This window comes from Oncorhynchus nerka, linkage group LG10, assembly GCF_034236695.1.
Source record: "Oncorhynchus nerka isolate Pitt River linkage group LG10, Oner_Uvic_2.0, whole genome shotgun sequence".
Lineage (NCBI taxonomy): Eukaryota > Metazoa > Chordata > Actinopteri > Salmoniformes > Salmonidae > Oncorhynchus > Oncorhynchus nerka.
In genome coordinates this window covers 34,036,097-34,050,569 of record NC_088405.1, presented here as the reverse complement: position 1 = coordinate 34,050,569, position 14,473 = coordinate 34,036,097, and the positions used below count along the sequence as shown (strand labels likewise).

The following is a 14,473-nucleotide window of genomic DNA, read 5'->3' as shown; positions in this document are numbered from 1 at the left end:
TATCACAGTGCAGGTGCATTTATACGGAGACTTGATTACACACAGGTGGATTGTATTTATCATCATTAGTCATTTAGGTCAACATTGGATCATTCAGAGATCCTCACTGAACTTCTGGAGAGAGTTTGCTGCACTGAAAGTAAAAGTGGCTGAATAATTTTGCACGCCCAACTTTTCAGTTTTTGAATTGTTAAAAAAGTTTGAAATATCCAATAAATGTCGTTCCACTTCATGATTGTGTCCCACTTGTTGATTCTTCACAAAAAAATAAATGAAGCCTGAAATGTGGCAAAAGGTCGCAAAGTTCAAGGGGGCCGAATACTTTCGCAAGGCACTGTATATGAGTGCTGCCCACCAGGACACAGGAAATACACTTGAACACAATTTCCAGTTTATTTATTTTTTCCCAGTTAATTTGGACGACAACAATAAGGTAGGGGGGTAGGTGGGGGTAGGGGGTTGTTAGGGATATATGATCTGAAGATCACTATGACTTGTAAAAATGGATTATGTTCAATATAATTCCTCATGATGTCAAAAGGTCTGTAATTCAACGAGAATAAATCTATCTTCCATGCTCATAAATAAAAATCGAGATATTCTAGCACTTGCTGTTTATAATACAGAATGAGAATAAAGCAACTGTGCCAGTTAAGGCTTCTTCTTTCTCCCACAGCTATTGTACACTCTTAGGAAAAAAGGTGCTATCTAGAACCTAGAAGGGTTCTTCGGCTCTCCCCATTGGATAACCCTTTGAAGAACCCTTTTCAATACCAGGTAGAACCCTTTTGGGTTGCATGTTCCTACATGAAACCAAAAAGGGTTCTACGTGGAACCAAAAAGGATTCTCCTATGGGGACAGCTGAAAAACCCTTTTGGAACCGTTTTTTCTAAGAGTGTAGTGATGTTGTGTGAGGTGTTTGCAGAAGTAAGTAGCCTTTCCCTGTATCTCTAGGCAACATCTCATTGAGAGTTTTCCATTCATATGTTCTTTAATTCCATGACTATGGTAATAAATAAACACATTCCTTTCATAGACTTCTCCCTCTTTCCATCCCCCGCCTTTTCTGTCCAACGTATTAACCTTGTAAGACACAAGCTCTGCTCAGAGCTCAGTCTGAGTCAATTCCTTCATTCCACCTCCTTCCAGTCAATTATAGGAAACGGACGCAATTCAAAGACTGAATTTGTCCACACAATTCTATGCTATTTTCTATGTTTTTTGGTTTGAAGTCAATTATAGTTTTTTTTTTTTTGGGGGGGGGGGGGGGGGGGTTCTGAGTGGAAAATATTGGCCTCAGACGTGTTCGGAGATGGGTGTTGAGTACCTTTCTCCCCGAAGATCCATCTCCTGTGCATGGAGTTGGTGAAGAAGATGGGTGCCTGTGTGATGCACATCATGAAGTCAGTGATGGCCAGGTTAATGATGAACATGTTGGCTGGAGTCCTCAGTGACCTGCTCCTGTCGAACACAACACATACAGCACAGGGAAACACAAGATAGTTATTGTTCTGTAATTGCGTACAGTAGTACCCCTCTTTTTATGGTGAAGGGTTTATTATTGTTGACAACTTTTTAGCTATGGATAGAGCTTGTGCCATCAATTTGTCCAACACGTACCACTTATATCTGCATATGATTGTGTGTGTATGCCTGTCTATATTCAGAATGAGTCATCATAGTGGGAGAGAAATGACCTCACAAAGCATTGAAAGTGAAGCATGGCATGGACGCTAGTTACAGTACATCATGTTTGGGCTCAGGAGGGAGGATGAATACCCTGATCTCTCGACTCACGATGCTGATCAACTGAGACACACTGATAAACAACTGAGACTACAGAGCCACATATGACAGATGGAGGGATATTGAGACGAGATAAACCTCAGCATTAACTGTACATTTTCTTGCTGCAAGAAACTCCAATCACATTTTAACTGATGAGATTTTCTGCTCTTCTTAAAAATATATATATATATTATTTTAGAATTTTACTCCCTTTTCTCCCCTATTTCGTGGTATCCAATTGTTTTAGTAGCTACTATCTTGTCTCATCGCTACAACTCCCGTACGGGCTCGGGAGAGACCATGCGTCCTCCGATACACAACCCAACCAAGCCGCACTGCTTCTAACACAGCGCGCATCCAACCCAGAAGCCAGCCGCACCAATGTGTCGGGGGAAACACAGTGCACCTGGTAACCTTGGTTAGCGCGCACTGCGCCCGGCCCGCCACAGGAGTCGCTGGTGCGCGATGAGACAAGGATATCCCTACCGGCCAAACCCTCCCTAACCTGGACGACGCTAGGCCAATTGTGCGTCGCCCCATGGGTCTCCCGGTCGTGGCCGGTTACGACAGAGCCTAGATTATCTGCTCTTCTAAGGTGGAGAGAGAGAGAGTTACATTACCATAGGGAGCAACTGCCCCTTACCTGCTGAAGGCATAGATAACCAGGAAGTTGCCCACCATGCCGGTGATGCCGATAGCCAGGATGACGGCCCCTATAGTATAATGGGCGTGGTCAGGTACATCCACAGTGGGGAAGGGGTGACGAGGGGCCTCGTGCACCATGGCCACCTACAGGTAAACCAAAATAACTGCATTTAAACAGGAACCTGTGCAACAGCCTCAGTTGGCATTACTAAATTGTGATTAATTAACCGTATCCAATTGTCCACTTGTTAATGTGCACTCTCAAACTTTTTGTATAATTTCAGCCAGTAGTTTTGAAAGTGGTGCTCACGAGCCAAAACGGTCCTTCTTTTAGTCATCCATTTCCTGTGATATGTTACGAATTTAGCAATTTGTATGATATGTGAATTTTGCAATTCATGTGATATGTTAAGAATCCAATTTGTGCAATATGTTACAAATCTCTCTTCAAACTGACTTTCAAGTCCTTTGTGAAGGATCAAACAACGCATCCTGTCTCATTCTAATTCTTAATCCTTTGATTCATGTTGGCTTTTCAAAAATAAACTAACCAGTAAACTTGTTTCCCCTCTGGTTTGTATTCTTTTAAAACAAGGATTTAGTTTCTTAATTTTGTTCTTGAAATCTGCCCCCGGAATCCTTATGCAAGGATAGAGCAATTGTAAAATGCTGGCCTGCACACTTGCATGAGCCTATTTGATAGTCATTAGGATAGGATGTACCCAGGAAATGTGATCCCAGGGGGCCAAACAACTGGGGGGGGTGGGGGGGGGGGCTGTACACATTCAACACATGACTGGACTGAGACCAGAATCCTCATTTGAGATTTGCATGAGTCTACTTATAAGTTAATCTTACTCAAAGACCATCACAAGCCACATGGAGGATATTTTTTGAAACATTTTTATTTAAGCTTTATTTAGCTAGGCAAGTCAGTTAAGAACAAAATTCTTATTAACAATGACGGCCTACCGAACTGCCTTGTTCAGGGGCAGAACGACAGATTTTTACCTTGTCAGCTCGGGGACTCGATATCAAGTTTTGAGTTTGACACCAAACTCCACACTGTTGTCACTGACTAAGTACAATTTCTGTACTTACAGCGTTCATATAATGTTTTTACTTTCGCTGACCTTATTTTTTTAATCGACATTTGTCAATAAAACTCATGAATGCAACTGTTTATGTCAAATAGTTTGGTGTTTAACTTGTTGAAATGGTTGTCCTGAAAAGAACATGGGGAAAACAAGTGTTGGACATGCAGATAAATGAAAGGCAGAAAAGGGTTAAACACCATCACATTGGAAACATAAATGACAAAAATATGCTAATACACATAACAATAGGGCATATTGTAGCCTACAGTGCCTTCGGGAAGTATTCAGACCCCTTGACTTTTTCCAAATGTAGTTAGGCTACAGCGTTATTCAAAAATGGATTAAAAAAAACAAATCCATCATCAATCTACACACAATACCCCATAATGACAAAGGAAAAACAGGTTTTTCAAAAAATAGTGTAATTTCTTACGAATAAAAACTGAAATATCATATTTACATAAGTATTCAGACGCTTTACTCAATCCTTTGTTGTAGCAAAACTTTGGCAGTAGTTACAGCTTCGAGTCATCTTGGGTATGACGCTATAAGCTTGGCACACCTGTATTCGGGGAGTTTCTCCTATTCTTCTCTACAGATCCTCTCAAGCTCTGTCAGGTTGGATGGGGAGCGTCACTGCACAGCTATTGTCAGGTCTCTCCAGAGATGTTCGATTGGGTTCAAGTCTGGGCTCTGGCTGGGCCACTCAAGGACATTCGTTGTCCTGTTGGACGGTGAATCTTTGCCCCAGTCTGAGATGCTGAGCACTCTGGAGTAGGTTTTATAATGGATCTCTGTACTTTTCTCCATTCATCTTTACCTCGATCCTGACTAGGCTCCCAGTCCCTGCCGCTGAAAAACATCCCCACAGCACAGCGACGATCCGTCATACAGGGCAGGTGGGGAAGAGTCTAAGACCAGAGCTTGGAAATTCAAGCCCCTTTGGTGCTGCCATAGAGTTACATTAGAAGTGCCCATCCAAGAAGGCTCAAGGTCATTGGCCACAGATAAAATTACATCACGTTATATCGACAGTAGCTTTGATTGGACTGATCATGTCAACATCATACTTTCAAAATCTTAGTTAGCAGTCATCATCATGAATCAAGTCGACAATCTACTGGCAAATCCTTTTTAATCCTTGTCATGTGAAGAGAAATAATGAAGAGAAATGATTGATAAAAACGTATCGGTGCTCATCGACCATTGGACAAAAACATTACACAACAAGTTGGAAATCGCAAATTCAACAATGAATGGTTTGGAAGGAACCGGTGTCTAACTGCATTAATTGCAAAGCAATCACTAGCCCACTATTCAGTGGAGTGGCTGTGTGGTCCCAAATCTGAGATTAAGGGTCTCTTTTCTAAGCCTAAAATTATAAACATTCAACATTGGCCATGATGTCAATGAAACATGATTTGTGCCGTGCTCAAAACAACTGTTAACTCGGAACTGCAAAATTTGACTTCAGTGAGTTCAAGAGAAAAGGGAACTCTGCCAAAAAACGAGCTCCGACTGGGAAAATACGTTTTGAATGGTCATCCAACTCGGAATTGTAAATTGGGAACTCGGGTCTCTTTCTATTTTTTTTATTTAATCATTTTTAGAATAAGGCTGTAACGTAACAACATGTGGAAAATGTCAAGGGGTCTGAATTACTTTCCAAAGGCACTGTATCTCCCTTATCACCCCTGACATATATGCTGGTATTCTGTCCAGGACATATCTTTTCCATTATTCACCCCGTCTGTATGATGTAGCTAGCACCTTTTACTCTTCTTCCTGTTTGTTCTGTAGTGTGGGCTTTAGTCTAAGCTCTTTCACACCATCCTCCTAGTGCTGTCAAACACTTCCATCTAGGGGATGCATCACAGACAGGTCTGTTTTTCTCTGAAGTTATCAGAGGAATTCAAGGTATTTGTCTACAGTGATATTGGCCTTGGACTATTTGTCCAGCCATGATCACCATCATTGTCCTCATGATTGTCCTCTCCTTTTTCCTTCTCAGCTTCCTCACAATTGTCCTCTTCTTTATCTTCCACCTCTTTTACCTCCTCCATTTCCTCCTCATAATTGTCCTCCATCTGCTCCCTCTCCTTCTCCTCCCCATCATTGTATTTCACCATGTTCTTACCTTCACTAAACATGCTTTAGCCATCTCTGTTAGACTATGTTAGAGTGAGGTAGTGAGACAACCATATGTACATTCCACTCAGTCTGAAATTACTGAGATTTTAAATGACAGAGGGAGATGTTGCCTGGTCTTATTTATTCCATCACGCCTTTGTTGGTGGGGACGCTTATCCCTGTTGATTTGTGTTCTCCTGCGGCGGCTTCAGAGCAGTCGAGCAGGAAATTGGCCCTGCGTGCCCTGAGTTACTAACTCAAACAAATGATCTCTTCATTAAAGACATTCCGGAGAGACTCCAGAACAACATGACAGATGGAGAGGGATTCAAAAACAACGTGTGATGTTTGTATGTTGATTTTAACTGGTGTGAGTTAATGGGAAAACTGGCTTCAAGCATTTGGATGCAAATGGGTCTCCATTCATATTGAAGCTCTGAGAAGTGAATTTAAAATGTGCAACTCCAAATGATTATTAGCAGAGTTAGTGTGCTTGGTGCTTTAAGGTTGGATAATCACTTCATCTATCTGTTTCCAGCCTGTTAGAGGAAAGGAAAAGGTTGAAAACAGCATCATATGGTTTAAATCCAGTTGTCTACAGTCACAGTCCGGCTAGTTTTTATTTTCCCCTGAAGCCTAGTTGATGAATTAATGTCACTGACTGCCCAAAACTAAGTTAACCGCTAATTTAAAACGGCAAGAGCGGAAACCTAGCTTGCACCAGGACCTTCGTCTAGATTTTTTTTTTAACTGAAATAAACTCTCCCTCGTTTATTATGATGTGAATATGAATGCATCCATCCTGTGAATTGTAATGAAATGGAATCCTCTCCTGAATGTTATATATATATATAATTTGCAGATGCATGAAAATTATGCATGGTGGGAAGAGAAATGTCAGTTATCTGTTTCACAGTTGTAGCTTTGCTCCCAGTAAATTGATGAAGTTGGTAACAGCGGCTTATGACTGTGTCCTGTGGGCTTTTGGCGCCAGTTCTCAGCATCCCCTTTATCAACTTTGGATTGTTGTGGAATGAGTTTAATGATTTACATTTTTCTATTTCTATTTGTCTCATAGGGTAAAATCCCAAATTCCTCAATAAGAGCAGAGAGAAAATACATGTTCAAACTTTAAGATCACCCAAAAGCCCTTGTCAAGAGACTATTATCTGAGGAGATCTGTTTGTTTCACCTCACCCTGTCTGCCAGATATCATTCTGGGGCCATTATGGGTCCCGTGGACATATTTTCTACAGTTTAACTGACAAAAGGTTGCACGGTGTGACTTAGGGATTCTCAAAGTCGAGACTTTTCACATAGAGTACTTACTGAGCTGTAGGAGACCCCTACACAATAATTACCGAACACAGACATTGAACCTGGGTTGTCTGTGCACCTCAAGAACACGTACAGCAGCATCTCTGTGCGCTAACAAGAGTCAATAGGAACAATCTCCACTAGACATCTGAAAATAGGTTATCTTCTTTCCCAGTGATCTAAAAAGGCCTGCCGTGAATGACACATCATGGCATATACTGACCAGGTGAATCCAGGTGAAAGCTATGAACCCATATTGATGTCCACTTCAAATCAGTGTAGATGAAGGGGGAGACAAATAAAATAAAATCGAATCACATTTTATTGGTCACATACACATGGTTAGCAGATGTTAATGCGAGTGTAGCGAAATGCTTGTGCTTCTAGTTCCAACCATGCAGTAATATCTAACAAGTAATCTAACCTAACCATTTTCACAACAACTACCTAACTACCTTACATGTGTAAAGGAATTAATAAGAATATGTACATAAAAAATATATGAATGAGTGATGGCCGAACGGCACAGGCAAGATGCAGTAGATGGTATAGAGTACAGTATATACATATGAGCTGAGTAATGTAGGGTATGTAAACATTATATAAAGTGGCATTTTTTTGTGATACATTATTCCATTATTAAAGTGGCTAGAGTTGAGTCAGTGTGTTGGCAGCAGCCACTCAATGTTAGTGATGGCTGTTTAAGAGTCTGATGGCCTTGAGATAGAAGCTGTTTTTCAGTCTCTCGGTCCCAGCTTTGATGCACCTGTACTGACCTCGCCTTCTGGATGATAGCATGTTGAACAGGCAGTGGCTCGGGTGGTTGTTGTCCTCGATGATCTTTTTGTCCTTCCTGTAACATCGGGTGATGTAGGTGTCCTGGAGGGCAGGTAGTTTGCCCCCGGTGATGCGTTGTGCAGACCTCACTACCCTCTGGAAAGCCTTACGGTTATGGGCGGAGCAGTTGCCATACCAAGTGGTGATACAGCCCAACAGGATGCTCTTGATTGTGCATCTGTAAAAGTTTGAGTGTTTTTGGTGACAAGACAAATTTCTTCAGCCTCCGGAGGTTGAAGAGGCGCGACTGCGCCTTCTTCACCACGCTGTATGTGTGGGTGGACCATTTCAGTTAGTCCATGATGTGTACGCCGAGGAACTTAAAACTTTCCACCTTCTCCACTACTGTTCTGTCAATGTGGATAGGGGGGGTGCTCCCTCTGCTGTTTCCTGAAGTCCTCGATCATCTCCTTTGTTTTGTTGACATTGAGTGTGAGGTTATTTTCCTGACACCACATTCCGAGGGCCCTCACCTCCTCCCTGTAGGCAGTCTCATCATTGTTGTTATCAAGCCTACCACTGTAGTGTCGTCTGCAACTTGATGATTGAGTTGGAGGCGTGCATGGCCACGCAGTCATGGGTGAACAGGGAGTACAGGAGAGGGCTGAGAACGCACCCTTGTGGGGCCCCAGTGTTGAGGATCAGTGGGGTGGAGATGTTCTTACCTACCCTCACCACCTGTGGGCGGCCCGCCAGGAAGTCCAGGACCCAGTTGCAAGGGGCGGGGTCGGGACCCAGGGTCTCGAGCTTAATGACGAGTTTGGAGGGTACTATGGTGTTAAATGCTGAGCTGTAGTCGATGAACAGCATTCTTACATAGGTATTCCTCTTGTCCAGATGGGTTAGGGCAGTGTGCAGTGTGATTGCAATTGCGTCGTCTGTGGACCTATTGGGGCGGTAAGCAAATTGGAGTGGGTCTAGGGTGTCAGGTAGGGTGGAGGTGATATGATCCTTGACTAATCTCTCAAAGCACTTCATGACGACGGAAGTGAGTGCTACGGGGCGGTAGTCATTTAGCTCAGCTACCTTAGCTTTCGTGGGAACAGGAACAATGGTGGCCCTCTTGAAGCATATGGGAACAGCAGACTGGGATAAGGATTGATTGAATATGTCCGTGAACACACCAGCCAGCTGGTCTGCGCATGCTCTGAGGACGCGGCTGGGGATGCCGTCTGCGCCTGCAGCCTTGCGGGGGTTAACACGTTTAAATGTTTTACTCACTTTGGCTGCAGTGAAGGAGAGCCTGCAGGTTTTGGTAGCGGGCCGTGTCAGTGGAACTGTATTGTCCTCAAAGTGAGCAAAAAAGTTGTTTCGTCTGTCTGGGAGCAAGACATCGTGGTCCGCGACTGGGCTGGTTCTTCTTTTGTAGTCCGTGATTGACTATAGACCCAGCCACATACCTCTTCTGTCTGAGCCATTGAATTGCGACTATACTTTGTCTCTATACTGACACAGCTTCTTTGATTGCTTTGCGGAGGGAATAGCTACACTGTTTATATTCGGTCATGTTTCCGGTTACCTTGCCCTGATTAAAAGCAGTGGTCGCGCTTTCAGTTTTGCACGAATGCTGCCATCAATCCATGGTTTCTGGTTGGGGAATGTTTTAATAGACGATGTGCTTACAACATCACTGATGCACTTGCTAATAAACTCGCTCACCGAATCAGCGTATTCATCAATGTTGTTGTTCGACGCTATGCGGAACATATCCCAGTCCACGTCATCGAAGCAGCGGCAGCGTAGCCTAGTGGTTAGAGTGTTGGACTAGTAACCGGAAGGTTGCAAGTTCAAACCCCCGAGCTGACAAGGTACAAATCTGTCGTTCTGCACCTGAACAGGCCGGTTCAGGGGCTTATTCTTATTCAAAATAAGAATAAGAAAATAAGAATTTGTTCTTAAAATGACTTGCCTAGTTAAATAAAAAAAATCTTGAAGCGTGGAATCTGATTGGTCGGACCAGCGTTGAACAGACCTGAGCACGGGTGCTTCCTGTTTAAGTTTCTGTTTATAGACTTGGAGCAACAAAATGGAGTCGTGGTCAACTTTCAGAAAGGAGGGCGGGGGAGGGCCTTATATGCATCGCGGAAGTTAGAATAACAATGATTCAGGCTTTTTCCAGCCCAGGTTGCGCAATAGATATGCTGATATAATTTATGGAGCCTTGTTTTCAGATTAGCCTTGTTAAAATCCCCAGCTACAATCAATTCAGCCTCAGGATATATGGTTTCCAGTTTTACATAGACTCGAATGAAGACAGGTTAAAGGAGGATTTTTAAGCCTTGAGACAATAGAAACATTGATTGTGTATGTGTGCCATTTAGAGCGTGAATGGGCAAGACAAAATATTTAAGTGCCTTTGAACGAGGTAATGTAGTAGGTGCTATACGCACCGGTTTGTTTCAAGAAGTGCAACGCTGCTGGGTTTTCACACTCAACAGTTTCCCATGTGCGTCAAGAATGTTCCACCACCCAAAGGACATCCAGCCAACTTGACACAACTGTGGGAAGCATTGGATTCAACATTTCGACACCTTAGAGAGAGTCCTTGCCCAGACTAGTTTTTTGGGCAAAAGGGGGTGCAACTCAATATTAGGAAAGTGTTCCTGTTTTGTACATTCAGTGTATATAACAGCCCTACTGGACAAGAAATGTACAATCCTGAAGTGTACAGAGGTGTACAATCTAGTGCTTCACATTATTCACAGAACATTGAATGGCATTATATTCTATTCACTAGAACCGGAAGGTTGCAAGTTCAAACCCCCGAGCTGACAAGGTACAAATCTGTCGTTCTGCCCCTGAACAGGCAGTTAACCCACTGTTCCTAGGCAGTCATTGAAAATAAGAATTTGTTCTTAACTGACTTACCTGGTTAAATAAAGGTAAAATTAAAAAATTTAAAGTTTGAAAAATGATGGGGAATGTTCTGTCTGTTGGCAGTGTTGTGAATACATCCGTGGTAGTGGACTTGGGAGGGCAAAGCAACAATATTGAATTTTGAGATACAGACTGGCAACCAGACAATTTGGCAGGGCTGAAGCCACGGCAGGACCTGGCAGGGCACCTGAATTTGAATCTTGTCTCAGCCAATCAGGCTAGCTATTTTTATAAATATTTATATTTAGTAGCCTATTCACCAATAATACGATAGGTGCACTTGATTCAGCTGCCCTGCATGCCGGGTAGGTGAAGTGTTCCCATTTTGAACCATTTCATTTGTCTAAAGATACAAACTCCTCCTATTGGCAGGCCCAGAGAGCTAAATCAGGTTCACCTGTAGGCACATTGCTGGCCAATCAGATAGGTGCATACCACTGGCCAATCGGATAGCTTAGATCACTGTGTCTTCAGCAGCTTCCACGAGCCCACAGCAAAGTTGTTACTGACTGTAGAGCATGCTAACCAGGGCCAGCCCCAGGCATAAGCAACATAAGCGGTTGCTTAGGGCCCCCAGCCACTAAGGGGCCTCCAATGATTGGAGATGATTGTGGACTACAGAAAAAGGAGGACCGAGCACGCCACCATTCTCATCGACGGGGCTGTAAGGGAGCAGGTTGAGAGCGTCAACTTCCTTAGTGTCCACATCCAACAAACTAACATGATCCAAGCACACCAAGACAGTCGTGAAGAGGGCACAACAAAACCTAGTCCTCCTCATGAGACTGAAAAGATTTGTCATGGGTCCTCAGATCCTCAAAAGGTTCTACAGCTGCACCATCGAGAGCATCCTGACGGGTCCATCACTGCCTGGTATGGGAACTGCTCAGCCTCCGACGGCAAGGCACTAAAGAGGGTAGTGCGTACAGCCGAGTACATCACTGGGGCCAAGCTTCCTGCCATACAGGACCTCTATACCAGGCGGTGTCAGAGGAAGGCCTTAAAAATTGTCATAGATTCCAGCCACCTGAGTCATAGACTGTTCTCTCTGCTGTACCGGAGTGCCAAGTCTAGGTCCAAGAGGCTTCTAAACAGCTTCTACCCCCAAGCCATAAGACTCCTGAACATCTAATCAAATGGCTACCCAGACTATTTGCATTGCCCCCCCCCCCCTCTTTTACACTGCTGTTACTCTGTTATTATCTATTCATAGTCACTTTAATAACTCTAACTCATGTAGGCCTACATATTACCTCAATTACCTTGACTCTGTACCTGCACTCACTATTGTTATTTTACTGCTGCTCTTTAATTATTTGTTGCTTTTATTTCTTATTCTTATTTTATTTAAGCTTTTTTTTTTTACTGCATTGTTGGTTAGCTTTTGTAAGTAGCATTTCACTGTAAGGTCTACCTACACCTGTTGTATATCGGCGCGTGTGACAAATACCATTTGATTTGATACATTGTAGGCGCACTTGATCTCTCGCATCCAGCAGAGAATTGTTTCTAGCTCCAACAGTGCATAAACCCTAACAATACAAAAACAATACACACAAATCCCAAAAATTAAGAGAATGAGCAATGTCAGAGTCAAGAATATAAATATATATATGTACAGTATTTTAGTGGTGTGCGGGTCAGCCGTTTGTTCACCCGCCCCAGCCCACAATTGCTAATAACCCATCCGCCTCCACCCAACCCTAATCCGAAAACATAGAAAATGCACCATCAGATATGCACAGTGATTTTTTTGACAGGGGTTGGAGGATCTTTCTTTGGTCTGATTTAGATATGTTTCTGCTTATGATTTTCAACATTTTGGCTATTTGTTACTCAGCTTGTCTATAATTAGATACATGTAGTTTCTCTTTTGTCATTATATGTTGCCCTAGAAGAGTACAAAGAAACCCTTTCTCCACAGAATAATGTAATGGATCGATCGAATGAATCCTTCAATCTAGTTGCCATAGGTCAAGTTTACTCTGTCACCTTTCACCGAGCAAAGACGTTTAGGGGAGAAAATACAATTGTTGTAAGGAAAAAGAAAGCTGTGAAAATGACCCAAAGTGTTTCTGATAAGATTTCAGTTCGACTTCGACGCATATGTTATGTGGTTAAAATACTATCAGCTTTCATGATGAAGACAACACCTCTACAGATGGTATCTAACTGAGCGTGGCATTCTCTCAAGATGCAGAAATAAATCAATCATATTTCTCCACTCCTGTGGAGTCCAAATGCCTACATTTGGTATATCATTTTATTGCAAGAAATGCTTTTTCTGCAGGAGTTATTATTAAGGCTATATGAGAGATTATAGACCTACAGTCCAGTTTCCATTTATCCCGTCTAAACAGTAGGCTACAGTTCCCTTGACATGCCACAGGTATATTTTGAATTCCCGTCTTGTGACTGTCAAATTTGTATAGCGCCTCATTATCATCAAACATAACATAGCTGGCACTGCTATCATCCTCTTACCACTTCACCAAATCTTTTCCAAACATTACTTTTCAGCCCCTCCCTTATCATTATTTTCAATTCTCCTTTCACAGCTTTTGTTTATGGAAATACACGTTGACAATGCCCTTTTAGCTTCCATGTATTGACATGAACTTTTTCTGCCCATTCCCAAAAGCATTATTTGTCGATTGGCTGTGTAGGCTATTTGGCACCCGTACAGTTACATCTTGAAGCTTAGGCTCATGCACAAATACCAGATAGCCTAATATAATGAAAGAAAAAAACAAATTGTAGCCTATATAATTTCCACAAGAATTATAAATGTATGGATTTTTTAAAGTTATTGTTTCTATTACGCACACCACTCACCCGCCCCTCAGCCACACAATATTTCATGACCCTAGACCTGTCTGCCGGGTGGATATAACCACGGGGACTGCGGGTCATGAGTCAACCCGCGAATTACTAATATATATACAGTACCAGTCAAAAGCTTGGACACATCTACTCATTCAAGGGTTTTTCTTTATTTTTTACATTTTAGAATAATAATGAAGACATCAAAACTATGAAATAATACATATAGAATCATGTAGTAACCAGAAAAGTGTTAAACAAATCAAAATATATTCTATATTTGAGATTCTTCAAAGTAGCCACCCGTTGCCTTGATGACAGCTTTGCACACTCTTGTCATTCTCTCAACCAGCTTCATAAGGTAGTCACCTGGAATGCATTTAAATTAACAGGTGTGCCTTATTATAAGTTAATTTGTGGAATTTCTTTCCTACTTAATGCGTTTGAGCCAATCAGTAGTGGAAAGGGTGGTATACAGAAGATAGCCCTATTTGGTAAAAGGCCAATTCCATATTATGGCAAGAACAGCTCAAATAAGCATTACTTTAAGACATGAAGTTCAGTCATCCAAAAAAATTCAAGAACTTTGGAAATTTCTTCAAGTGCAGTCGCAAAAACTATCAAGCACTATGATGAAACTGTCTCTCATGAGGACCGCCACAGCAAAGGAAGACCCAGAGTTACCTTTGCTGCAGAGTGTAACGGCGTTCGTCTGTTGTTGAAAGAGAGGCGGACCGAAATGCAGCGTGGTGGTTACTCATGATCTTTAATGAAGGAAAAAGGAACGATACATGAAATAACTTAATACTATGAAAACAACAAACGGAACGTGAAACTTATTACAGCCTATCTGGTGAATACACAAAGACAGGAACAATCACCCACAAGATACAAAGTGAAACTCAGGCTACCTAAATACGGTTACCAATCCAAGACAACGAGAATCACCTGACTGATT

At 42.3% G+C, this 14,473-nt stretch overlaps 1 protein-coding gene across 1 annotated transcript in view; it reads right to left on the bottom strand.

Moving 5' to 3' along the window:
- The window catches only part of LOC115136354 (melanopsin-A-like), a 74,637-nt gene that overhangs the window by 29,269 nt on the left and 30,895 nt on the right, over positions 1 to 14,473 (bottom strand). Inside the window, 2 exon segments of the mRNA XM_065022822.1 lie at positions 1,329 to 1,462; positions 2,433 to 2,578. Coding sequence (XP_064878894.1) covers positions 1,329 to 1,462; positions 2,433 to 2,578 — 280 coding nt within the window.